This window comes from Sphaeramia orbicularis, chromosome 14, assembly GCF_902148855.1.
Source record: "Sphaeramia orbicularis chromosome 14, fSphaOr1.1, whole genome shotgun sequence".
Lineage (NCBI taxonomy): Eukaryota > Metazoa > Chordata > Actinopteri > Kurtiformes > Apogonidae > Sphaeramia > Sphaeramia orbicularis.
Genome location: NC_043970.1, coordinates 48456176 through 48483783, shown reverse-complemented (window position 1 = coordinate 48483783; position 27608 = coordinate 48456176). Strand labels below are relative to the sequence as shown.

Sequence of the window (27608 nt, the reverse complement as noted above, 5' to 3'; positions counted from 1 at the left end):
ATATATATATATATATATATATATATATATATATATATATATATGTATATATATATATATAAGAAAAAAAAAAAAACAAAAAAAAAAAACTTTGCTTGCTTGCTATGTTGACCAATACTAGTTATATTTGAGTGATCACTAGAACTATGTAGCTTTGTACAATATGAAGTGCATTCAGGACCTAATTCTTCCGTCTCCTGTATTGAGCAATCTGTTCTCAAAAGCTCATTCCAGTCAAGGTTTCCTGAGAAATACATCAATAGAATTCTCTGAGTGTTCTGTGGACTTAAGTGTCTCTACACCTGCTCCCAGAAAAAAAAAAAAAAAAAAAACATCCCAACCACAGTCTGATCGCATGTAGTCTGTGGTTTACTGTGCCTACACGGTGGTCATATGCAAGAATCTAGGAATTGCTAGGATCTGGTGTTTGTCCATTTTCCAGCAACAAATTCTGACGGTTTTATTAGGGAGTAGGCCTGTTATAATGCCTATGTAATAACCTTTTTGCAATTACTTGAGCAAACCACAATAATTTTACTTAATTAGGATAATAGTCTCCGTTCAGCTGTTTGAAACCAGCTGCATCAAACCAATAAAATGCCTTATTTGTTCCTGTTTCCACGTCATTTTCCACCGTCTGACATTTAACCGGTGCTTCTTTTATTCGTCTTCTTTCATCTCACTGCACCCCCTTCATCTTCTGCACGATCTTGTCATCATCAGGAATTACTTTGTACATTTCCGAAGTAGACTTTGCAGATTTTAATGTAAAATATGCAGCTTTTTTGTATCAAAAAAAAAAAAAAAAAGCTAAATGATGACTCTACCTTACAACTGTCTCTTCAACAAAAGCGTATATTATGGGCTGCTCTCACTGCAGCCAAGAAAATGCTGTCATTGAGATGGCAACCGCCTCATACTTTATCACAGCAACAATGGATAAATTATTTTCTAGATATAGTTATGATGGAGAGGTCAGTGGCCCGGATGCATGCAGCCAGTCGGAAAACGCTGAGTATGTGGGATGGTGTTTATTTTTTGGTTAAAGAAAGAGTGCAACATAACTGTCTATGACTTCCCCAATCACTATTCTGTTTATATCTGTAAATTATACTCTTTCATCGATATACATGTATTTGTCTTTATTTATCTTTATTAGTTGGTTTTTGTATTTTGAGATCCAGACTGGGTTGGTATGGGGGTCGCCACTGGTTCTGTGGGGGGGGGGGGATGTTATACTTTGTGTGTCACAGAATCTTGTATTATAAAATGTGAATTTCTTTTTCTTTTGTATTGTACTTCTGTGATGCACAATGAAAACAAATAAAAAATTGATCAAAAAAAAAAAAAAAAAAGCTAGTAATGCAATAATATTGCTTTCAATCATCATCAAAAGTGAGTGGTGGTGTGTTTACCTACCCTCTGCCTGTATTTTCCTATTTCCGTCTTATTTTGCTGTTTTTGAAGTTACATCGTTACAGCTCAAAGGTCCAAAGCCAGAAATCTCCCAGTTAATAATAGCACAGCACTGGGTGTGAGGACGGCAGGCGATAAACATACAGTGTCTTGGTTTTCTTCTCTTAAGGCTCATTAGACTAACACTTGGTCACACCCTTTAGCTTTGTGTGAAGGTGGGAGCATTGTTTTGCAGACAAAGATAGCGAATGCAGCCTCCGTGATGGAACCCAGTTGTTTGTTTGTTATGTTCATGACTACCGTAAATTCCACACTATAAGCCGCTACTTTTTTCCCACGCTTTAAACACTGCGGCTTATACTCCGACGAGGCTTATACGCCGATTTTACCTTATTGCCTGCCACACCCCAGGGAAGAATCTATTGTTACAAGGTATGCAGGAATGGATAACATTAACAACTTAACCTTTATAAAGTTAATATTAACACACAAAAAAGGGGAACTTTTAAGGAAAAATAGTAAACCTTCAAATGTTAATATTGTTTCACAAATATACAAAACAAAACTCTGAATGAAAACACCCAATAAAACTCTCCAGAGACCGTCATAAATTTAAAGCATTTCAGAATTAATGCACACGTCGTGCATAATGTTAAATGAAAATGATATTACAACAGACGTAATTACTTGTTTTTAATCTTTATATTTTAAAAATAAATTAAAAGTCCTACTCTAACGAAAAACAAAAATTTGTTCATTTTCAAGTGTCTTTCAAGTCATTTTAAGTCCGTGAATCCACAGCCGGCACAAAAGCAAGTCAATCCCGTATCGGCACGAATCCAAAGGAAACCCCGATAAGTCCACCGACAAAAAAAAAAGAAAGAGAAAATGTGCTTTTATTACTATCCTTTTATTGCCTCGTTTTTTGGCTTTTGTTTTTTAATCATCATATTAACAATGAATCAGCCTATAGATATGACAGCAAGCTCACACATATCAGACCCATTTACATACAGGGAAGAATTTCATTTGAACTCAAAGAAAACCTTTATCCAATTACAGTCCAGTTTTGACGCAAGGAAAAAAAAGGTTCCACTCGGTCCCATAGACTCCCATAGAAGCCAGGCTTCAACGGGGAAATGCACTGACCATAGATCGTATGAGGAAACAGCGCAATGGGAATGTATGAGAAGTGAACAACATGGAGTCTGATGATCTGTGATAAAGCTGATTCTGAACGAACTCGTCTGTGAGATGAACGTGTTTTAACACATGTGTAGTCAATGAAATGTCAACACAACCAAACATATTTAACCATTTAATTTTCGTAATGATAGGGGAAGCCTTGCAGTCTATGAGAAATCGCCACTGGTGGACACCCACGGCTTATAAACCGGCGCGGCTTATACGTGTACGAAATTGATTTTCTTTCTAAAATTAGGGTCTGCGGCTTATATTCAGGTGTGGTCTATAGTCCGGAATTTACGGTATGTTGGCTTTTAGGAGCAAGAAAAGAAGCTAGAAATATTTGGAGAAACGGAACATATGAGATGGCAGAGGTAGCTAAAACAAAAATGTTAGCTTAGTTATATGTATTTAAACAAGCGCAGGTAACACCACTACTCAAAAAACCTTCCCTCACCCCCACTCAAGTGGAGAATTATCGACCAGTCTCACTCCTCCCATACCTTTCTAAGATCATCGAAAGGGCTGTTTTCAAACAGGTCACAGAATTCCTCTCCCAAAATAACCTCCTGGACATCAACCAATCTGGCTTCAAAATCGGCCACTCCACTGAAACGGCTCTGTTGTCTGTGACAGAAGCCTTGAAAGAGGCTAGAGCAGCAGCCAAGTCTTCAGTACTCATTCTACTGGACTTATCAGCAGCATTTGACACTGTCAATCATGATATCCTGTTATCCATACTCTGGAACATGGGCATCACAGGCCACGCACATTCCTGGTTTCAATCTTACCTTACTGGTCGGTCCTTCAGTGTGTCCTGGCTAGGGCACACATCAGCAGTTCACCGCCTCACCACGGGGGTCCCCCAAGGCTCTGTGTTGGGCCCCCTCCTTTTTGCCATATACACCACCTCACTCGGTCAGATCATCCACTCACACGGCTTCTCATATCATTGCTCTGCTGATGATACCCAGCTCTATCTGTCATTCCCACCTGATGACTCCACAGTCTCAGTGCGGATCTCAGATTGTCTCTCTGACATATCTGCATGGATGAAAGCCCATCACCTTCAGCTGAACCTGTCCAAAACTGAACTGCTGGTCTTCCCAGCTAAGCCAACCATACAGCTGGACATCTCCATCACTATTGACTCCATACCTCTGGCTCCTACCTGTGTAGTACGTAACTTGGGAGTCATGATTGATAATCAGTTGACCTTCACGGATCACGTTGCCTCTGTCACCCGATCATGCCGTTTCACTCTGTTCAACCTAAGAAAGATCAGGCCATACCTAACCGAACAGGCCACCCAGCTCCTGGTGCAGACTATGGTTATCTCCCGTCTTGACTACTGCAATGCTCTTCTAACGGGCCTCCCAGCTTGTGTTGTCAAACCACTACAGATGGTCCAGAATGCAGCAGCGCGTCTGGTCTTCAATCAGCCTAAAAGGGCACATGTCACCCCCTTACTCATTGAGTTACACTGGCTACCCATAGCTGCCCGCATCAAATTCAAATCTTTAATCCTAGCCTACAAAATTCTCCGTGGGTCTGCTCCTGTCTACTTAGGTGCACTAATAAAAGCTTATGTCGCCCCACGACCACTCCGCTCGTCTGGGGAACGTAGTCTGGTGGTCCCCAGACCTTGTACAAGACAATCCAGGCTCTTTTCATGGGTCGTTCCACGTTGGTGGAACGCTCTACCAAGTGCTACAAGAACAGAGTCATCCCTGCCTATCTTCAAGAAGCTCCTGAAGACCCAGCTCTTCCGAGAGCACCTCCTGTCCTAGCACTTTCAAACATTCCATTTTAAATATTCTAATAAGGTTTTTCCCAGGACAACCACAGATTCTTTCACGATTATCTCTGGACCTGCTGCGGTGGTCCGGCCTCTTCCCTGCCCTCATCATCACCACTCACTTATCCTCAACCGCCTCCATGTGTCTCCCCCTACTCCCCCCTTCTCCCCCTCTCCCCCAGTCCCTATCTCTATCGCTCTCTCTTTTTCCCCTTCTCTACTCTCTCTCTTTAACCCCAACTGGTCAAGGCAGACGGCCATCCTCCAGGAGTCTGGGTCTGCTCGAGGTTTCTGCCTGTTAAAGGGAAGTTTTTCCTCGCCACTGTCACCAGTCACAAGTGTTTGCTCCTGGAGGATTCTGTTGGGTTTCTGTAGAATTGACTTAGAGTCTGGTTTTGACCAACTCTATATATAAAATGTCAAGAGATAACTTTCTTGTGATCTGGCGCTATATAAATAAAATTTGATTGATTGAGTGATTTAATTGGTTTTCCCCTGTAAGTCGCTTTGGAAAAAAGCGTCTGCCAAATGCGTAAACATAAACATAAACATAAACATATGGAAAAATGGCAAAATCCACCAAATATTTATGCATCGATGTTTGTTAGCGTAACTTATTAATCACAACTACACTTGAGAAAATGTCATCCTAGGTCAGTGTTTTTCAACCTTGGGGTCGGGACCCCACGTGGGGTCGTCTAAAATTTAAATGGGGTGGCCTGAAATTTCTAGTAGCTAAGTGATTAATTCAACTCCACAGGTTCGTCTTCAACCTTATTTCTGACTAATGACACCGGAAAGGTGGTTTTGAGTGCTGGCCCTTTAAATGCACATGATCCACTTCAGGCCCCGCCCCCTCCAGGTTGTTGACTGCTTTCGGTCCCGTTCAGCCACTTGTGTTTGTTAATACAACCAACAACTGAACATTTTAGGTACTCAGCTCGAAGTTTGGCCATATTTTCAGTTTTTACTACAACCGCTGCTGCTAATAAACAATTATGTCATGCTCCGAGAAATGCCCGTCGGAAGTCTTGACCTTATATGTGCAAATGTCGTGACGTAACTAGTTATAAAACCTAACAAATTAAGAAGGAATTAAAACAAGTTGTAGAAATCCACTCGATTTTTGCCGGAATTAATACAAAGATAGCTTTGCAGCACCTGGAGGGTTCAAATTCAAAGTTTATGAACTATTAGGGTCCAAATACACAAATAAATGAACCAAAGATGAATAAAAGTGGGTTTAGATAAATATGAACCCTTTAAAATGTATGAAGTTAGCAGTTCTTTGATGGACTTGTATGAACTTCAACTTTTTAAAGCAATTTTGGCAAAATCTGTGTTAATTATGCTTTGAATAGCTCACCAATACAGGGGGATTGGGCCCCACCCCACTTTTAGATCTACCCATACTACCTTCACCCCTGGTCTAAATGCCTTGGTCATATTATTAGTGGAAAAGGCACTTATCAGGGACATGCGTGACTTTAACCCTTTATTGGGCAAGTAACTTATTTTGGTTATTTCATGCATTACAAGTGACAGCAACAGTTACAGTGAGGACAGTGAGGCAACAATCTCAGGTCCAATGTGGTCTACAGGGAAAGGTGGTTTTGAGCACTGGCCCTTTAAATGCAAATGAGCCACTTTATGCCCCACCCCCTCCAGGCTGTTGACCGTGCTGCTCTGTCCCGTTCAATCAGTTGTGTTCCTTGATACAACCAACAACTGAACATTTTAGGTAATCGGCTGGAAGTTTGGACATATTTTCAGTTTTTACTACAACCACTGCTGCTGATAAACAATTATGTCGTACTCGGAGAAATGTTCGTCAGAAGTCTTGACCTTATATGTGCAAATGTCGTGACATAACTAGTTATAAAACCTAACAAATTAACAAGGAATTGAAAAGTGTTGTAGAAATCCACTCGATTTTTGCCAAAATGAACATAAAGATAGCTTTGCAGCACCTGGAGGGTTCAAATTCAAACTTTATGAACTATTAAGGTCCAAATACACAAATAAATGAACCAAAGACTAATAAAAGTGAGTTTAGCTAAATATGACCCCTTTAAGGGTAAGGAACCAAATATGGTAACTTCATTGACCTTGATGTTTGACATGACAATACAGAATTTTGAAAAATTTCACAAATGAATCTTTCTATGAGTTTCCTGTAAAGGGTTAAAGTCAAGGCTCCAAACGTGCAAATGTCGTGACATAACTAGTTATAAAATTTAACAAATTAAGAAGGAATTAAAACAGGTTGTAGAAATCCACTCGATTTTTGCCGGAATTAATATAAAGATAGCTTTGCACCACCTGTAGGGTTCAAATTCAAACTTTATGAACTATTAGGGTCCAAATACAGAAATAAATGAACAAAAGACTAATAAAAGTGGGTTTAGCTAAATATGACCCTATTAAAACAACATTTTTTGTGTATTCTCTTCTTTCGGTGTTTAACTCCATTGACGACCACTCTTTGAGGATGTTTAAGGATGGTAGTGGTCTGTTCTACTGGAAATAAAAGCATGAATGAGCTTTTTCTGGGTTTAGTTTGACCTGCAGAAATATAATTTCACGTATAGAACATGTTTGAACCACAAGAATGTCATTAATTCTAATTGACAAATCATCCCAGGGCCATAACTGCACTGAATACTGCTGGACTTCAATAAATTGTGTGGAATGCTGAATGTTTTCCAGAGTATACAATAATGTTTTATGTGTCTTTTATACTTCTAGTAACACTTTTTGATGCTGCCTTTTAATTATTTTTTTAAGATCTTTATGCTGTCAGGGTTTTTCTTTTATATTTTAGTTTTTATACTCTTTTATATACATTATTTATACTTTTTTATGGCACCTAGGACGATTGCACCTTTTTAATTTCATTGTGCCTGTACAATGACAATAGAGACATTCTATTCTATTCTATAAACATAATCATTTCAATACAATTTTCATGTGGACCTGAAATTATGTATTTACACAAGGTCATTGGAATGGACGTTGATGAAGACCCATAAAATGACTATAAAATTAATACTTCTACTTTCCTGACATAATTTTTCTTTGTGGAAAAGATTTGATGGAGGTTTTGTCCCTGAAGAAAATAAGGAAAACATTAAGTTCAAAAGACTTTTAACACATCAGATCTGAAAGGCTGATGAGTGTAGAAACAGAGATACTATCATTAAAGTAAGTCTGCAATTATTCTTCAAAAAAACCATCTTTCACTTTTCCTTCTTTGAAAGAAAACGAAAGCCATTATGAAGCCGCACTCAGCTGCCAGTTGATAAGTAAAAGCAGGAATTAAAAAAAAAAAGACCCGGAATGCCTCTGTATGTGTGGAGTTACTCACTCGAAGGGTTCACTAGGGTCGTCTTTCTGCAGCTCTTGGGGGATGGGGATGCGTTTGTAGTACATTTCCCAGTCGAACGCTCCCCGCATGGCGTCTCCTGCCTGCGTGTCATAGCCGAAGTTGTCGTGATCGATAACATCGATCATTGGACATACGATGGTCTTCCTGTTCTGGGAGATCCTGTCTAGAAAACACAGAAGGTTTAATTCAGTTACAGTTCTTTAAAGCAACACAACAGACTTTTTCAGCCTTCTAACTATATTTTCCAGGTCATTTTGTTCAAACAACAACTCACAATAGGTTCAATTACATTTTCGTCATCACTTCAGAGTGTCTGTCTTGCCTGCACTGGCACGATGCGACTTCTGGGTTCGGGTCGGGTCCTCTACACTGAAATATTATTTTACATTTACATTTACATTTATGCATTTGGCAGACTCTTTTTTCTAAAGCAACTTACAGGGGAAAACCAATCAAATCAATCAATCAATCAATAAAATTTTGTTTATATAGTGCCAAACCACAACAAAAGTTATCTCATGACACTTGACATATAGAGTTGGTCAAAACCAGACTCTAAGCCAATTTACAGAAACCCAACATAATTTAGACAGTTGAATTCTTAAAGGTGCTGGAGACTTGCATGACCAATTTCTCATCAAATCTGTCAAACCTCAGTCATATCCTCAGTATCATGAATCTGTAAGTCTTTCTGTGATTACTCACCTGAATCTCTTGCATTACGGTGAACAATTTCGAAGTGCCATCCACCATAAACAAACCGTCTGTTTACAAACCAGCCCGGGAGGTCACTTGGGCACCTTTGGAATTTTGTCGTGACGTGCATTATGCGAAACGGAGGTTCACTCACCATATGGTATTATATGGATGAAACAAACACGCGAACAATGCGGAAACGGCTGGAGGAATATGCATAGAAGGAAGGGAGTTCCTGCCGTTTCTGAGCGTGTCTGTTCCAGCTGCCACTGTAAGGTGGCTGCGCAAGCCTTCGCTTACCACAATGCACATGGCGACAAAATTCCGAAGATGTCCAAGTGACCTCCCGGCTCGTTTGTAAACACATGGACTGTTTATGGTGGATGGCACTTCGAAACTGTTCACCGTAATGCAAGAGATTCAGGTGAGTAACGACAGAAAGACTTTCAGATTCATGATACTGAGGATATGACTGAGGTTTGACAGATTTGATGAAAAATTGGTCACGAAAGTCTCCAGCACCTTTAAGGACTGTTGTGTCATGGCTTTCACCGAGACATGGCTCACTGAACAGGACCATAAGTCCGATCTCGCCATTGATGGCTTCAGGACCCCCTTCCGACTGAACCGCACTACAGAAGTAACAGGTAAAACACAGGGAGTTGGGATATGGGAATTGGGGGTGGCCATGGCTCAGTGGGTAGAGCGGGTCGTCCAATAACTGAAGGGTTGGTGGTTCGAATCCCGCTCTGTCCTAGTCAGTCCGTTATGTCCTTGGGCAAGACACTTCACCCTCCTTGCCTCCAGTGCCACCCACACTGGTGTATGAATGTTTGGTGGTGGTCAGAGGGGCCATAGGTGCAAAATGGCAGCCACACTTCTGTCAGTCTGCCCCAGGGCAGCTATTGCTACAGATGTAGTTTACCACCACCAGAGGGAGAATGTGAGAGCGAATGAAAAATGGGTCAATAATGTAAAGTGCTTTGAGTGTCTAGAAAAGCGCTATATAAATCCAATCCATTATTATTATTATTATATGTTTGTATATTATTGAACGATACTGCAGTTCTGTTATTATCAGAGAATAAATCTGAACACCAGACACTGAACTTTTGTTGGTGTTGTTGTGGTCCTTCTACCTATCCCAGGAGTTCCCTCTCGAGTCGATTCTGTGTGTGTGTGGGGGGGGACAAACCCCCCCAAGAACCAGAAAAACACCAACCATTAAAAAAAAAACAAATGTCCTGCCCTCTCAATTTAAGTTTGTAAAGTTTCAGGAGGTAGATAAAAGGTAAATGAGCTTCACAACAGTGGGAGATTTAGAGGAATTAGTAATCCGTCTTAAATTTCCCTTTCACTTTGCAAAGGGAAATGCCGATTCTGCCTCCCACACTGTATATGATGTTGTACAGAGATTAAAGACTATCTCACCGGAGGCTCTGAATTTTATATTGGGTAATTTTAATCATGTCTCATTGAGAAAGATGCTAGCAAATTTCTATTAGAATGTCTCCTGTCTTGCCTCAGGAAGTTTGCCAGCATCAATGGCTTGTCAACAAATGTGCGAGTATTACCGAGATAGACAATTTACGACAGTTTTTACAGACGATACCGTTTCTTGACTTTAGGGGGACCCAGCGAGCAAAAGTTCCGTGGAGTTGCTTTAATATGAAGTTACAGCAAATTTTCTCTTGGTTAGTGAGGTGTTTAGGTGTTGTGATGGTTTTTATTGCAGTCACTTGAATAAAAAAAACTATGTATCTTTGCAGAATGTTGGATCTTTATTAATGCAATATTCAGAAAGAAACTAAAATAAACATGAACCAAATGTGTTCACTGGTATTACCCAGGGATTTCAAGTGTATTTCTAGAGAATAAACACTACCTATTCAAGTACTGTGTCTGTTTCTTCAGCCTTCGTATAAACAGGGAAAACCATGAACAGTAATCACAAGCAAATAATTTGTGTTTCTGTGTTTGTGTTGGGCATTAAGTTTTTGTCTTTCTTCACCGCTGGTAAGAGAAGAATTCAGGAGGGAGGGGATTTTCACTGGGTATTTCTGTATAATGTTATTTTCTCAGCTGAGTTGCCTTTAATGTAAAATATTGCTGCACCTTACAATTTTATTATCTATCTATCTATCTATCTATCTATCTATCTATCTATCTATCTATCTATCTATCCATCCATCCATCCATCCATCCATCCATCCATCCATCCATCAAAATAGACATAATATTGTTAAAAATGCACTTAATTCTCTTTAGATATTTCATGTTTATTTGTTCCAATTTTCACATTTTTTTGGGAAAGGATATTTTGTACATGTTAACATTTGCATGCGCTTTTACTTTTTTACACTAAAACAAAGAGATACATTTGGAGTTGTCATAATTTATAGGTTATTTTAATTGCACTTTACTGGTATAACCCACTTGAACTATGCTGTATGTGATTGATGAACTAAAATGGTTTCAACACCCTTGATTGTTAATATCTTCAGTGTAATTTATGCATTTCACAAATTCATCCCACAGGCCGGATCGGACCCTTTGGGGTCCCAGTTTTGGCCCACATTCCATATGTTTGACACCCCTGCACTAATGTCAACCTGCTGCTGAAAGGAAAGTCCTCCACGTCTGTCCAAATCATTTTTTGTGCAATTTGTCCAAGGGTTGTATAGACAGTTCAACATATATTGCAGATATTTTCATTACCAGCCAGCATGTCCATGTGGGCCCCAGAAGGGTTACATCTGGGCTGCATATAAGGGTCCTAAGTGGGTTTGTCTGCAGTTTCTGTGGTGGCCCCACATGTATTTGCCCATATCAGAATCAGAATCAGAATCTCTTTATTGTCATTGCGCCAAGTATGACAACGACATTGAGGTAGAGCTCTCAGGTTCAGTTCAAGAATTTACAGACAGACAACAAATGTCAGTAAAACAACAACTATCAGTAAAAGGCACAGTTATTTACATTAAAAAACTAGAAGCAGTCGGAGAGCGCAGACCTCCGCCAAGGCTGATCAGTGGCGCCCCCCGTGGGCCCCCCCACCCCCGATCACCACCAAAATTTAATCATTTCTTCCTTATCCCATTTCCAACAAACCCTGAAAATTTCATCAAAATCTGTCCATAACTTTTTGAGTTATGTTGCACACTAACGGACAGACAAACAGACAAACAAACAAACAAACAACCCCTGGCAAAAACATAACCTCCTTGGCGGAGGTAATAAAAAGTACTGCAAACTAAGATATTTGTAAAACATAGAATTTAAGTAGTGCAAATAACATGAGAAGTAGTGCAAACTAGAAGCAGTCGGAGAGCGCAGACCTCTGCCAAGGCTGATCAGTGATGAAATTTTCTGGTCTGCGCCCCCCCCCCGTGGGCCCCCCCACCCCCGATCACCACCAAAATTTAATCATTTCTTCCTTATCCCATTTCCAACAAACCCTGAAAATTTCATCCAAATCTGTCCATAACTTTTTGAGTTATGTTGCACACTAACGGACAGACAAACAAACAAACAGACAGACAAACAAACCCTGGCAAAAACATAACCTCCTTGGCGGAGGTAACAAAAACAAAAAACTCACTAATAAAAAATACATGATGAGTTGAGGGAGACAAACACAATATATAAAAGACATGACAAACTCTGAAGCTGAAACTGAAGCTTGTAAATCCAAGTTGGACTGACTGTACATATCCTGACCAAGGAAAATCAAATTCTCCCTTTGTGCAGTAATCTACACCTGACTTTTCTGTCTCCGTCCATAATAATATACATTATATAGACTAAATGTTATTTAAAATTAACATTTATTTGCAACATAGTATAGCAAACTATACATGATCAAAATAAATTAATTTTAGCAAAAAAAAAAAAAGTCTCAGTTTTGAATGTCTGGGGTTGCCAGAAATTTGTGATGTTAAAATGGGGTCATGAGCCAAAAACGGTTGAGAACCAGTGCGCTAGATTGTTACACCGAGGTCCCATTAGTAGCATAAAAGTAGAATACTATGACTTGTGTAAAAGTCTTCTGATGAATTCCAGATTTTTTACTAAAACAGTGAGTGAAGTTGACATTTTGCTGTTTGTATTCTGGGTAAGAATTGGACCAGGGTGACATCTAAACAAACAGACGGACAGGGGCAGACACGGGTCATTAGGTTTGATGAGAAATGGTTCATGTGGGACCCCTTCCTGCTGGGAAACATGACTGAATCGAGTCCTTAATGGAAAAAAAGGTAATTGAGAGAGTGAGGTTGTTGTGATGTGTGTTTGTGTGAGAGTCCATCAGCCAGAAGATGAGGCACTCAGTCTCACAGCGGGGGTTGTGTTTGTGTGTTCCTGAGTTTTTACCCACCGACTGAGGAGCTGATCCACACGGTGAAGACGTTATGTCCAGTCGTCACCTTCAGGTGGACCCTCAGCGGGGCGTTTGAAGGTTCAGATTGAGTTTTGGGTTAGATGTTAAAGGTCAGGATGTAAAGGACTCATCTCCATTTAGTGGACACAAGGTAGGGCACATAGGCTGGATAGGATTATGACGCAAGAGTGTACTTTAACCCTTTATCGGGCAAGTGACTATTATTGGTAAAACAGAGTAAGAAATATAGCAACATGCTTGGTAGAGAAGGTTTGTATCTGAGATGTTTAGGTGTTTTCTAGAAAAAACAATATCTTTCAGTCATAAAATGTAAAGCTTCCACAATTTTACAACAGCATATGACAAGGGCTATTTCTAATTTATCCTAAATGTTTGGGGTTTTTGCTGTATTTGTCATTTAACCCATAAAAACCCAAACATCCACCATTGGCAAGTGACTATTTTTTAGCGACTATTTTTGGTACTTTCTGCATACATTACAAGACAGTTACAACCCTTTTGTGTTTTCCTGTCAAATATTCTGTCTAATGTATGATTTATTCACCTACAGGGCTAGACCTTTGCTAAACATCCTCTGAGCTGATTAATACAAGGTGGGGAAGCAAAATTTACAATGAACATTTAGTTGTTTTTTCTCAGCAGACACTACGTCAATTGTTTTGAAACCAAACATATATTGATGTCATAATCATACCTAACACTATTATCCATACCTTTTCAGAAACTTTTGCCCATATGAGTAATCAGGAAAGCAAACGTCAAAGAGTGTGTGATTTGCTGAATGCACTCGTCACACCAAAGGAGATTTCAAAAATAGTCGGAGTGTCCATAAAGACTGTTTATAATGGAAAGAAGAGAATGACTATGAGCAAAACTATTACGAGAAAGTCTGGAAGATACTATTAAAGAAGAATGGGAGAAGTTGTCACCCGAATATTTGAGGAACACTTGCGCAAGTTTCAGGAAGCGTGTGAAGGCAGTTATTGAGAAAGAAGGAGGACACATAGAATAAAAACATTTTCTATTATGTCAATTTTCTTGTGGCAAATAAATTCTCATGACTTTCAATAAACTAATTGGTCATACACTGTCTTTCAATCCCTGCCTCAAAATATTGTAAATTTTGCTTCCCCACCCTGTTTAAGTACTCCTCTGTTTTAACCTCTTGAGGAAATGTCAGAAAAGTACAAGATTTGGCTTCTTTTAATTAAATAATTGCCTATATTGGATTTTTGAATTGATTTTGGATTAATTTTAAGGAATGTCCTTTGTGGTGGACGTTTTTTTTTTTTTTTTTTGAATATATAAAGCTGTGAAACTCTTCTAGAAAACCCATAGCTGGGTCTTAGGGGTGTAACAATGCAAAACATTCATGGTTTAGTATGACGGAGTCACCATCAGGTGTGTTCTTGGTACAACAGGCAATAAAAAAATTCTGCTTTTTCATTTTCAATAAATGAAATCATTAAAAAGTAACAAGGTACACAAAGATGACATACGGTCAGTAAGAAATGGCTTGTTTGCACTCCACTATAAGCGTTTTTAGTCCTGTCTCCATTGTATTTTTAAATACCAAGTGTATTTTTTTATTTTTTATTTTTTTTCTTTGATGTGTTATTAATTGTCTTTTCTGTATTGCAAAACCTGTTAACCCTTTATCGGGCAAGTGACTATTTTTGGTAATTTCTGCATACATTCTGAGACAGTGACAGCAACAGTTCCAGTGAGGAGAGTGAGTCATGGAACTAATGTAAGGAATGATGTTCAAATGGATAATGTGTATGTGGACAGGTGTCTGGATCAGCACTGATGTTGGTTTAATGTTCTAAAAATGTTGTTCTAATATTCTAAAATAAATGTTCCATGTTTCTTTCACCTTACATGTGTTTTTTTCTTTTATTTATTTATTTATTTATTTATTTATTTATTTATTTATTTTTACACTTACAGGCAAAGAACCAAATATGGTGAATTCACTGACCTCGATTTCCTACATGACAATAAAAAAAATTAAATGTTCCACATAAGTAATTAAGTCTTGTTATGGCTTCCAATAACACACTAAGTTTGAAATTTTGAACTTCAACTCCAAGAATTAAACAAAAACAGATAACGTGTTTATGTACACGTTGACTTTGTGGTATTTAATTCTTGATTTTTGGAGATACCTATGCTGAATCTGCCTTTAAATGTACTGCCTTTTTTGTTATGACTGGATTTGTCTGACAGTTTCCACAAACACAAAGAGAATTTCTGAAAGGATAATAAACAGAACCATCTACAATAGACCTTTTTAGTTCTTTCTGAAAGACGAATATGAGTTAAAATGAAGTAAATAAGCGCTCTGAGTTCCTCACCGAGCAGCGGGGGCAGCCAGTTGACGTTGGCCTCGCAGTGGGAGTCCAGGAAGGTGATGACTTCTCCTTTGGCGGCTCCAGCCCCGAGCAGACGAGTCCGGATCAGACCCTCCCTCTTCTTCGTCCTCAGGATTCGAACCTTGGGCATCCGCTGCATGTACTCCTCCAGCGCCACCTTCAGGTGTTCTGCAGAGAGACGAGGACAGAGGAGGCGTAAGACTCAAAGACTGCATTTAGCCCCTCCGGCCGTCAAAAGATGAAATATTTCACAGCTTCTACACAAAAGTCAATAAAACACGTCAGCGGGAGTTCAGAGAGACTCCAAGAGACACTGAAATGTTGACCTTTTAACTTCACACTTTGAAACCTCATTACCTTTCAATGGTGGATTTATAGTAGCGGTATAGTTGACAGAGGGGGAGAGATGAAATACAACAAACTTTGCAAAGGTACAGTTTAAAAAGCTGCAGTTTTTTTTTATATGTCAGTAATTTAGTTATTCAGGAAAGGTTTTAAGGCAGGGGAGTAAAACTAATTTTAGTTCAGTTAGGTTATGCTCAGACTGCAGGCAAATGTGGCCCAAATCGAATTTTTTTGCCTATATGTAAGCTTTATCATTTTGTCATTGCAAAAATACCATTGTACACTGCAACGTAATTTCATTTTGTGTTCTGTAACATCAATTATAAAACAGTCAAGAATAAAAAATATTAATATGAAAACAGTCAAGTAAAAAACCCACACACACAAAAAAAAAAGTGGCCCAAATCTGATTTTTTTGCTCATATGTGACTTGTATCCGATCTGTTAAAGACAGTTTGAACAGCACAAATCCGACCCTGGCCACTTTAAATCTGATGTATCTGATATTTTGCAATGCGACCTCAGTCTGAACGGCTAGGTCGCATTTATCCGACCTTCACGTCATTGAAATGCGACAATGTTTTATTTTTGTATTTGTGTATAAATAATGCACTTTATATTCATGCACTTTGTCCAAGTGAGTGTCGGTTGATCTCCGCCACCCCCAGGATGAAACTCATTGAGCAGAAGTAGGGATGTAAAAACCAGAGGGGGGGATTGATTCCCCCCTCCCCAACAAATCCAGTGGCAGCTGCTCGTCTTTCAGAGAGGGGAAGCTCATTGTCGGATTACATAAAATAAAAAAAAAAAGTCAAGTTATTTAAACATAAATTCGTCCCTCCGTTCCTTTTTAAGAACATGGTCAGGGACCTTATCGTACCAAGTAAACAAGAAAACACTGAAATTATGTTAAATTGAAACAAGGAAGTACAATGAGTGTGTTTAATTTACAGTGCAAGAAATGAACGAGTAATTACCTCCGCCAAGGAGGTTATGTTTTTGCCAGGGTTTGTTTGTTTGTCTGTCTGTTTGTTTGTTTGTCTGTCCGTTAGTGTGCAACATAACTCAAAAAGTTATGGACAGATTTGGATGAAATTTTCAGGGTTTGTTGGAAATGGGATAAGGAAGAAATGATTACATTTTGGTGGTGATCGGGGGTGGGGGGGCCCACAGGGGGGGCCACTGATCAGCCTTGGCGGAGGTCTGCGCTCTCCGAGTGCTTCTAGTTTCGTAGTGGTTTCTCTCTCGATTTCACAGCAGAATGCACAACGGTATTAAACTGAACTGTGTGAGTGAAGGAGTAGATCTGAAAAAAGCTGTCAATCAAACAGGATTCAGCCTTTGGACTGATCCTCCAATCAGCATGTGGAAGCTCAGCGTCCGGCCTGGCCAAGCTCCGCCCACAGCTCCATTCACCCCCAGAGACACCGAGCGTCTGGGGGCGGGACAACATCGTGGCATTTATCCAATTACCGTCCAGTTTTGAGACAGTGAAAAAAACAGTTCCACTCAGTCCCATTGAAGTGCATGGACGCTGAGCATCTACGGACAAATGTACTGAGCAGAGATCGAATGAGAAAACAGAGACACGGGAATGGATGAGAAGTGAACAACATCGAATCCGTTGATTTGTGATAAAGCTGATTCTGAACAAACTCATCTGTGAGATGAATGTGTTCTAACACATTTGTAGTCAATGAAATGTCAACACAACTGTACATATTTAACCATTTAATTTTCATAATTTTAGGGGAAGCCGAGCTTCCCTTGCAGTCTTTAAGAAATCACCTCTGAACAAATCGCAACCTGACTATAGTAGTACAGTCTACTCTCGTTATACCGCCAACTTCCGTTCACGGCCAAATTGGCGGTATAGAGAAAATGGCGTTACAACGGGTTGCGTCCATAATGCGCATGTCTTTACTATATGATGTCTATGCTGCCTCCGTTAACCCGTTCTAATTGCATTTCTAAATAAATCTTGATTCTGTTATGTTGTAAGGGATCATTTAAAGTGGGGAAACATTTGAAGCATTATTATACCGTGTTGGGAAATGACACCCCATCATCTTGAGGCTTTGGCTTAATCCCACGTCCTCTTCCCGACATCCTGACCTACTGAGTGTTCTGCGATAAATGAACGGTGGCCGTTCCGTAGACCTACTCGTAGCTTGTCGCGATCAGCGTCTGGCACGTTTGTTTAATGTGCATTGTTAAAATTTATGTGTACTCGATGGCAATCACGCTGGCGGTATAACGGTCGGGAAATCAATGGTATAAGTGTTGTTTGTGCATGGAACTGGGCTGGCGGATGGCGATAGGCGGAACTGGCAGTAGCTAATGGAATAATGCATTGGGGATTTTTGTGCAATGGTTTTGGTCGGCGGTGAGCGAAAATGGCGGTATAACGGCGGGCGGTTTAACGAGAGTAGACTGTATTTATTAGGTTCAGATCATATTGGTCTGTATATGGAATATGCACTAAAACATTTTAACACCCCAGATTGTTAATACTTTAAATGTCATTTTTGCATTTCAAAAATTCATCCCAGGGGCCAGATTGGACCCGGTTTTGGTCCACGGGCCATATGTTTGGTACCTTTGTTTCAGAAGATAATGTCAGAGAAAGGCAAGTAGGAAAAGTGTAAATAATTATGAAGGAAAAATGGATAATGGGGCTCTAAAGATTTCCTTTTCTTTTTTGTCAGAGATAAAAAAAAAAATAAAAAAAAAAAGTAAATTTTGACCTTAACACGTTTCTACACCAGTAGTCTTCCTCAGATGGGTCACATGTTGTTCCTGTCATGTGTCTTATCAGCTGCTGTCGGGCATTCCTGGACAAAACAACTGACATGACACATGATAGTAACATCACATGACCCATCTGAGGAAGACTACAGGTGTAGAAACGTGTCAAGGTAAAAATGTACTTTTTTAAAAATCTGTCTGACAAAAAAGAAAAGGAAATCTTTCTATTTTCAGTCGACAGTATGAACCCGATCGGACGGATAATGGGGCTGTAAAATAAATAAAATATGTAACATTTTCCAGCCCTCAAAGAACAAGATATTTTTGTCATCCTTTGCATTAGATAAGTTTGTTAATTCTATTTAGTCTGAATAAAATGACTGAAGGGATCTTTACCTAAGCAGACTTTTTCATAGAGATATACGAGCCTGTCATTTGTCATCTCTTAGCTCTTAATTAAAGTTGAAAAGACAGTTTTCACCATAATTCTGAGCACTGAAGACGTTATAGAGGCACATTTCAGACTAGGGTCCAACTAAAACACTTCATGTTGGTTTGTCTTTGAATTTGTCTCTTGTTCTGAGACTTTTCCAACAACATCTCGAGTGTGATTTCGACACTGTGCACTTTCCATCCACTTGTTTGGATCTTCATTTCATGATTTCCCAAAGGATCAATACAGTTCTATCTAATGTAATGTAATGTAATCTAGTGTAATCTAATCATCAGTCTAATCTAATGTAATCTAATCAATCTAATGTAATCTAATCAATCTAATCTAGTGTAATCTAACCATCAGTCTGATCTAATCAAATGTAGTATAATCAACTTTATGTAATCTAATGTAATCTAATCAATCTAATCTAGTGTAATCTAATGTAATATAATGAATTTTATGTAATCTAATGTAATCTAACCAGTCTAATCTAGTGTAATCTAATCATCAGTCTAATCAAATCTAATGTAATATAATCAATTTTATGTGATCTAATGTAATCTAACCAATCGAATCTAGTGTAATCTAACCATCAGTCTAATCTAATCAAATGCAATATAATCAACTTTATGTAATCTAATCAATCTAATCAGTGTAATCTAATCATCAGTCTAATCTAATGTAACCTAATCTAATCAGTCTAATCTAGTGTAATCTAATGTAATATAATGAATTTTATGTAATCTAATGTAATCTAATCAATCTAATCTAGTGTAATCTAACCATCAGTCTAATCTAATCTAATCTAATATAGTCTAATCTAATCATCAATCTAATCTAATCTAATGTCATCTCATCTAATCTAATGTAATATAATGAATTTTATGTAATCTAGTCTAATCTAATCAATCTAATCGAGTGTAATCTAATTATCAGTTTAATCTAGTCTAATCTAATGTAATCTAAGCAGTCTAATATAATGTAATGTAATCTAATCAATCTAATCTAGTGTAATCTAATCAATCTAATCTAATCTCATCTAATCTAATACAATATAATGAATTTTATGTAATCTAGTGTAATCTAATCAATCTAATGTAGTGTAATCTAATCATCAGTCTAATCTAGTCTAATGTAATATAATGAATTGTATGTAATCTAATGTAATCTAATCAATCTAATCTAATGTAATCTAATCCAATCTAACCTAATCTAATCAGTTTAATGTAATGTAATGTAATCTAATCATGACAACGACAGTATTGCCCTTACAAGCAGAAGTAATTTGCAAAAATAAATCTTTAAAATACGTCTTTATACCTTTCTCGCTACTCCATCCATCCATCCATCCATCCATCATTGCAAGCCTTTCAAACATTGACATGTATTATAACTTCATGGATCCAACAATAGCCCACAGAAAACACAAGGCCTTGGTCAATGCATCATGTCACCCACAAAAGCATTAAATAAAAAAAAATAACAGATAAAAACAACATGTGAAGACTGGATCATGAAGAAAATGCCTCAGAAACAGCTGACACATGTCCTTCAACAGGCTTCAGTAGAAAACAAGTGCTTCTTAGTCTTTTTTTACATAAATACATGCACTTTCATTAAATATTACGTGCACATTTGCTACTTTTGCTTGTACTTTTTGCTGCTGCAGTATGTGCGAGACGACTGCTTTGTGTTATAGGTTTCCACTGAGGCGTCCTTCTGGGCTGTAAAATAATGCAGATTTTTGGTTTTTTTTGTTTTGTTTTGTTTTGGACTCAGACATCAAACTCTGCACTGTCTCAAACTATGATTTCATTCCGTCTTGTATTTTTCTATATTGCTCCATCAAAAACTAATCTGCCACTTGATCCTTCCATCTCTGCTTCTCAGATTCGCTTTATTTCTAATGTCCTTCTGCCTACCATCCAAAACAGGCGAAGGTCACCTGTTTTTATTCACTTTTCCTGGGTTTATTGTGCTTCTCAGCGGCTGGCCTACACGCCGTAAAGTGTGACATTGCAGGAAAGGCAGAAGGTCCCAGTAAGGTTGGCGTCAAACTGGGAGGAGCGAGTGAGCTGTCCACCCGCAATAAATAAACCTATTAAAAACTGACCGTTTCACCAAAAGCTTACATCAGCCTGCTAATGACGGGAAAGAGGGCGATATTAATCAAAGAACACTCGCCCTGTGTGTGAAGAGAGCTTGTATAGGGAGAGGTGAGGGAGAAAGATCAGAGCATTTAATTATGATTGGTTAATTTTGCCTGGATAAATTGGAATAAAGCTCGTACTGTTTACCGAAAGCAAGGAGGCAATTAATCATGTTAATGAGAGCAGGCTGATGTCGGCAAACACATTAGTCTTTATTAGAACGTGGAGCAGAGGAGACTGGAGGGCTGAGGCGCTGTGGATCACGTCAGGGTCACTTCACAGCGTGAAACTGAAGGATGAATCACTGATCACACACACCGGGATGGCGACAGAAACCCGGGCAACACATCCTTTTACACTTTACGGTCCCGCCCCTCACCGCCGTCACTTATTTCTCCTGTGGACGCCCGGACGCCTTTCATCTGCTCTCCTGGGGCCGTGCTCAAACATGAATAAATGGTTATCAGATGAAAGGCTCGACAGCTGGCCTCAGGCTCTTGTCAAAGTGTGTGCATGCATTTAGGATGTCAGTGATAAACTGCATGTGTTTGCCTTATGATTGTCTTGCTTTGATGCATGTCCTGTGAGCTGAGATTATATATATATATATATATATATATATATATATATATATATATATATATATATATATATATACAGGGTGGGGAAGCAGAATTTACAATGAACATTTAGTTGTTTTTTCTCAGCAGGCACTACATCAATTGTTTTGAAACCAAACATATATTGATGTCATAATCATTCATTCATTCATTCATTTTCTGAACCCGCTTTATCCTCACTAGGGTCACGGGGGTCGCTTGGAGCCTATCCCAGCTACATAGGGGCGAAGGCGGGGTACACCCTGGACAAGTCGCCAGTTCATCGCAGGACTGAACATATAGATGTATAGATATATATTGATGTCATAATCATACCTAACACTATTATCCATACCTTTTCAGAAACTTTTGCCCATATGAGTAATCAGGAAAGCAAACGTCAAAGAGTGTGTGATTTGCTGAATGCACTCGTCACACCAAAGGAGATTTTGCGATAAATCTGTCATTTCTGCGGTTCAGAACAGCACTGACAGTGAAGATCTTTTCATCTGAAAATATCGTTACAACGGAGGACTTTTTCTCGAACCATGTAATAATTTTCTTGCACCTTTCCAGTCTCTTTTCCTTCATAGCTGTTGCCAACAAGTGTTTTGGTGTTCTTGTGTAAGATTTTAACTTCAAATCATATTTTACTGCATTTCTAACGGTCTTGTTGTCTACCTCAAGCTCAGTTGCCATTTTTCTCAAGGATTTGGTTGGATCCTTTAGGATTTTGGATTTGAGAGCTTTAATAAAAGCTTTGGTACGTTTTTTGTTGCTTCCTCCACTTCCAGACTTTGTCGTAATAGTTTTGCTCATAGTCATTCTCTTCTTTCCATTATAAACAGTCTTTATGGACACTCCAACTATTTTTGAAATCTCCTTTGGTGTGACGAGTGCATTCAGCAAATCACACACTCTTTGACGTTTGATTATGTATGATTATGACATCAATATATGTTTGGTTTCAAAACAATTGACGTAGTGCCTGCTGAGAAAAAACAACTAAATGTTCATTGTAAATTTTGCTTCCCCACCCTGTACACACACACACATATATATATATATATATATATATATATATATTTATATAAAATTGTATAAAAAATATCACACTGATCATGCAGAGGGCTTCAAAACTCATGTATCAGTGACAGACTGCGCTCATTGAGCTGCTCCACCACTAGATACGCAAAGTCGTTTGTCCCTCGTGCAATAAGACTGTATAACTCTTTAAGTGGGAGGGGAGGAGGGAGGAGATGAGGAGCAGCTGGGTGGGGATAGATAGGAGGTGGAAGCCCAGGAATGCTTCTGTCCTCGGGTGGGTTTCTTTAATATAATGTTTTTATGTTTTTATGTGACAGGTAGAAAACACATCTTGTCTTTTAAGTCTACCTCTTTTTAATCTAAATTATTCACAGCTACTTATACTCTGGATTTATTTATTTATTTATTGTGTGCTGATGTGGTATGTGGAGCAGTGACCGCATTTTGTATTTTGAATTTCCTCTAGGGGAGTAATAAAGTAAATCAATCAATCAATCAATCAATCAATCAATCAATCTATCTATCTATCTATCTATCTATCTATCTATCTATCTATCTATCTATCTATCTATCTATCTATCTATCTATCTATCTATCTATCTATCTATCTATCTATCTATCTATCTATCTATCTATCTACAGGGTGGGGAAGCAAAATTTACAATGAACATTTAGTTGTTTTTTCTCAGCAGGCACTAAGTCAATCGTTTTGAAACCAAACATATATTGATGTCATAATCATACCTAACACTATTATCCATACCTTTTCAGAAACTTTTGCCCATATGAGTAATCAGGAAAGCAAACGTCAAAGAGTGTGTGATTTGCTGAATGCACTCGTCACACCAAAGGAGATTTCAAAATAGTTGGAGTGTCCATAAAGACTGTTTATAATGGAAAGAAGAGAATGACTATGAGCAAAACTATTACGAGAAAGTCTGGAAGATACTATTAAAGAAGAATGGGAGAAGTTGTCACCCGAATATTTGAGGAACACTTGCGCAAGTTTCAGGAAGCGTGTGAAGGCAGTTATTGAGAAAGAAGGAGGACACACAGAATAAAAACATTTTCTATTATGTCAATTTTCTTGTGGCAAATAAATTCTCATGACTTTCAATAAACTAACTGGTCATACACTGTCTTTCAATCCCTGCCTCAAAATATTGTAAATTTTGCTTCCCCACCCTGTATCTATCTATCTATCTATCTATCTATCTATCTATCTATCTATCTATCTATCTATCTATCTATCTATCTATCTATCTATCTATCTAATATGATATGTTTGGCATTATAGGGTTAACAGTCGAGGGTGTCAAACAGCAGATCTTCCATGAAATTTTCACAACTTCTAGCCTGTATCCACTGGACCCCCTCCACATGTATAGAGTCCTCCGCCTGAAGTGACAACAGCTATTGGATCTTAGCATCTCCCCAGTTCGACATCCTTCTGGTTGAAATGATACGTTTGTTTACTGTACACGGCCCATGCTCATTTTTAAATCTCCCCAGCGCAGGGGTTGCACACGCAATACCTCATCAAAACGTCATACCATGATTGTGGAATGAGAGGTGTTCCTTTTACGTAGCGTTCCAGAATCCTGATTCCACCTTTATCACGGATCTGTTTCTACCTCCAGAAGCGTTACAGAGGTGGGACCAAGTGATCCACCATTTTGTTTACATAGACGTCATTCCAGAATAAAGGTGGAATATTCCCAGAACAGAAATGCTATGTAAAAGGGGCTATAGACAGCATAGACAAATTTCAGCTGCTATAAGTAAAATGCAGGGTTCTTGCTAGCGTCATTGAACGTCGGGGCCCCAGACACTGTCCCTGGGGGGCCCTGACGCTGAGATCTGACCCGCGACGCTGTCTTTCAACCAGCGTTGTGGTGTTTTGTTTTTTTTTTTGTGTGTGTGGTCGTCGAGCGTAACGCTAACAAGATTTGAATTTGAAAAAATATATTCCTTTGTCTTGGCGCAAAGTACTGCAGACAGGACATGAGAACAATATAATCAGCACCCCATTTGTGTGACTTCGTATTGTCTGACGCGCGCCCGGCAACATCACTTGCCTTACGCTCTTCTTGTATGTTGTCTCTGAATATTAATTTGTGCCAAGTTCCCGTATGGAGTAATTCCCATCAATAACTAGAAGCACTCGGAGAGCGCAGACCTCCGCCAAGGCTGATCAGTGGCCCCCCCCGTGGGCCCCCCCACGCCAAGGAGGTTATGTTTTTGCCAGGGTTTGTTTGTTTGTCTGTTTGTCTGTCCGTTAGTGTGCAACATAACTCAAAAAGTTATGGACAGATTTTGATGAAATTTTCAGGGTTTGTTGGAAAAGGGCCCCCCCCGTGGGCCCCCCCACCCCCGATCACCACCAAAATTTAATAATTTCTTCCTTATCCCATTTCCAACAAACCCTGAAAATTTCATCCAAATCTGTCCATAACTTTTTGAGTTATGTTGCACACTAACGGACAGACAAACAGACAGACAGACAAACAAACCCTGGCAAAAACATAACCTCCTTGGCGGAGGTAATAATTACCATTCACAAATTGGAAAAACTAGAAAAGCACTCGGAGAGCGCAGACCTCCGCCAAGGCTGATCAGTGGCCCCCCCCCGTGGGCCCCCCCACGCCAAGGAGGTTATGTTTTTGCCAGGGTTTGTTTGTTTGTCTGTCTGTCTGTTTGTCTGTCCGTTAGTGTGCAACATAACTCAAAAAGTTATGGACAGATTTGGATGAAATTTTCTGGTCTGCGCCCCCCCCCGTGGGCCCCCCCACCCCCGATCACCACCAAATTTAATAATTTCTTCCTTATCCCATTTCCAACAAACCCTGAAAATTTCATCAAAATCTGTCCATAACTTTTTGAGTTATGCTGCACACTAACGGACAGACAAACAAACAAACAGACAGATAAACAAACCCTGGCAAAAACATAACCTCCTTGGTGGAGGTAAAAAACTGTTTTTGCTTTTAATCATTGTTGTAACAAAGACCAAAACTTGGCTTCATTCCTCAAAATTTGCATTTGCAAACATTTTAACCCATAAAGACCCAAAAATCCTTCACCGACCTAAAGCATCTACTGATCTAAACTATTTAATACCTGTTGATCTACTAATTATATCAACCTGTGTAAACAATTGGTGTAAAATACAGTTTGTCATCTTTTCATGATCATCAGATATGACCCATTTGGATGTTCAGAGGTGCCATAGTGAACATGGAAACACCATCATCTTCTACAACGTTGATTCACCATCACCATGGAGTTGAATCAGTGACAGTGGAGACAATGGAGACACTTGTTTTATGTTCAGTTAATGATATATTTTACTGGACAAAGCTACTTTTTCTTCAGTTTTCTCTGTTTTTGATACAATAACCCTCAACTTTAATCAGAGCTTTTATGAACATCTACATCACAGGTGTCAAACATGCGTCCCGGGGGCCAGATCTGGCCTACCAAAGGTTCTATTCTGGCCCGCGGAATGAAAGTGGAAAAATTAACCTGAACAGTCAAGGTTGTCCAAATCATTTTGGTTCAGGTTCCACATACAGACCAATGTGATCTACAGTAAAAATAACAACACAATAACCCATAAATAATGACAACGACAAATTTTCTTTGTGAAAAATTATGTGGAAAAAAATTCAAGTGAAAAAATTAACATTACACTGTGAAAATATTTACATTTACAAAACTATTCTTTCACAATAAAATGCAAATAATTACATAAATAAAAACAAAGATGAACAACCCGAAATGTGCAAATTTAACAATATTCTACCTGTTACTAAATATTTTGTGCATTTATGGATCCACTGTGATCTGTAGTTGTGTTAATAATAAGAGATGGAATATTGTAGAAATTGTTCAAATTTTAGTTTCAAACTCCAAAATTTTAACAATATTCTCCAAGTTACCAAATGTTTATGTAACATTGCGTGTAATGTACATGTATAAATAATAAGTCGAGGCATAATATTGTTAAAACTGCACTAATTTTTCGAATGAAATTTCGTTTTTTTCAAGTTATTCACATCTTTTTTTTGTAAAATGTAAATATTTTCATAATTTAATTGTTTTTTTTTTAACTAAAACAAAAAGAAAAACTTGGATTTGTCATTATTTATAGGTTATAAAGTCACCATTTTACTGGTCTGGCCCACTTGAGATCAAATTGGGCTGAATATGGCCCCTGAACTAAAATGAGTTTGACACCACTGATTTACATGGTCAGTAAATTACATACAGAAAAATACCTGAATTATACTGATAAAACGCAAAATACAGAAGATAATATTCTAATAAATTGTGATAAATCACGTAAGAAAGGTTAAATATAGAGGACATTTCATTTGGGAACTGACACAAAAGTAGCACTGGGTCTTTATGGGTTAAAACTTACAACAGTGGTTCTCAGTCTTCATTTCATGACCCATCAGGACATTTACAAAACACTGATGGCACTGACTCCACTGTCATTAATTTCTGGGGTTTTTTTTGTTTGTTTGTTTGTTTGTTTGTTTTAGCTCCACACAGACTCTACTGACAAGTGGATTATTGTTTTTTTTATTGGTGTCAAAATATTTCGGCATGGTTATTTTTTTATGGCCCACAAGCAAAGTGAGTGGGTGTTTGTTCCGTGGAATGGTGAAATGAGTAATTATAACTAAATTAGGAGATTTCCTATCTCCACTGAGGAAATAAAGGAGCCAAAGGGGGTTTTCTTATAGAACTTTTTGAAGTCTTTAACTCAACGTAAGAAAAAGAAATGTTCCACAAGGAACCCCTGATATGGTTTCTACAGAGAACCCTGTGGTGCAGATGCAGCTGCTCTCAGACTATAAAGGAAGCTTCCCCCAAAATTTAAGCAGAAAAAAAAAAATGTGGATAGTGTCAGAAGATTTATTTTCATGAAAGCTGTTCCCCCCCGTGAATACCACATGTTTTAATCTGTACTTATTAGCCTTTTTGAAGTAATTTCTTGTAAAGCACGATGGTTCCA

At 38.6% G+C, this 27608-nt stretch overlaps 1 protein-coding gene across 1 annotated transcript in view; it reads right to left on the bottom strand.

The window, feature by feature from the left end:
- LOC115432778 (polypeptide N-acetylgalactosaminyltransferase 10-like) overlaps nucleotides 1–27608 on the bottom strand; it is a 268778-nt gene that overhangs the window by 75821 nt on the left and 165349 nt on the right. Inside the window, exons 5-6 of the mRNA XM_030153782.1 lie at nucleotides 15240–15425; nucleotides 7767–7950 (exon numbers count right to left, since the gene is read on the bottom strand). Of these exons, the coding sequence (XP_030009642.1) occupies nucleotides 7767–7950; nucleotides 15240–15425 (370 nt within the window). The remainder of the gene's footprint in view (nucleotides 1–7766; nucleotides 7951–15239; nucleotides 15426–27608) is intronic.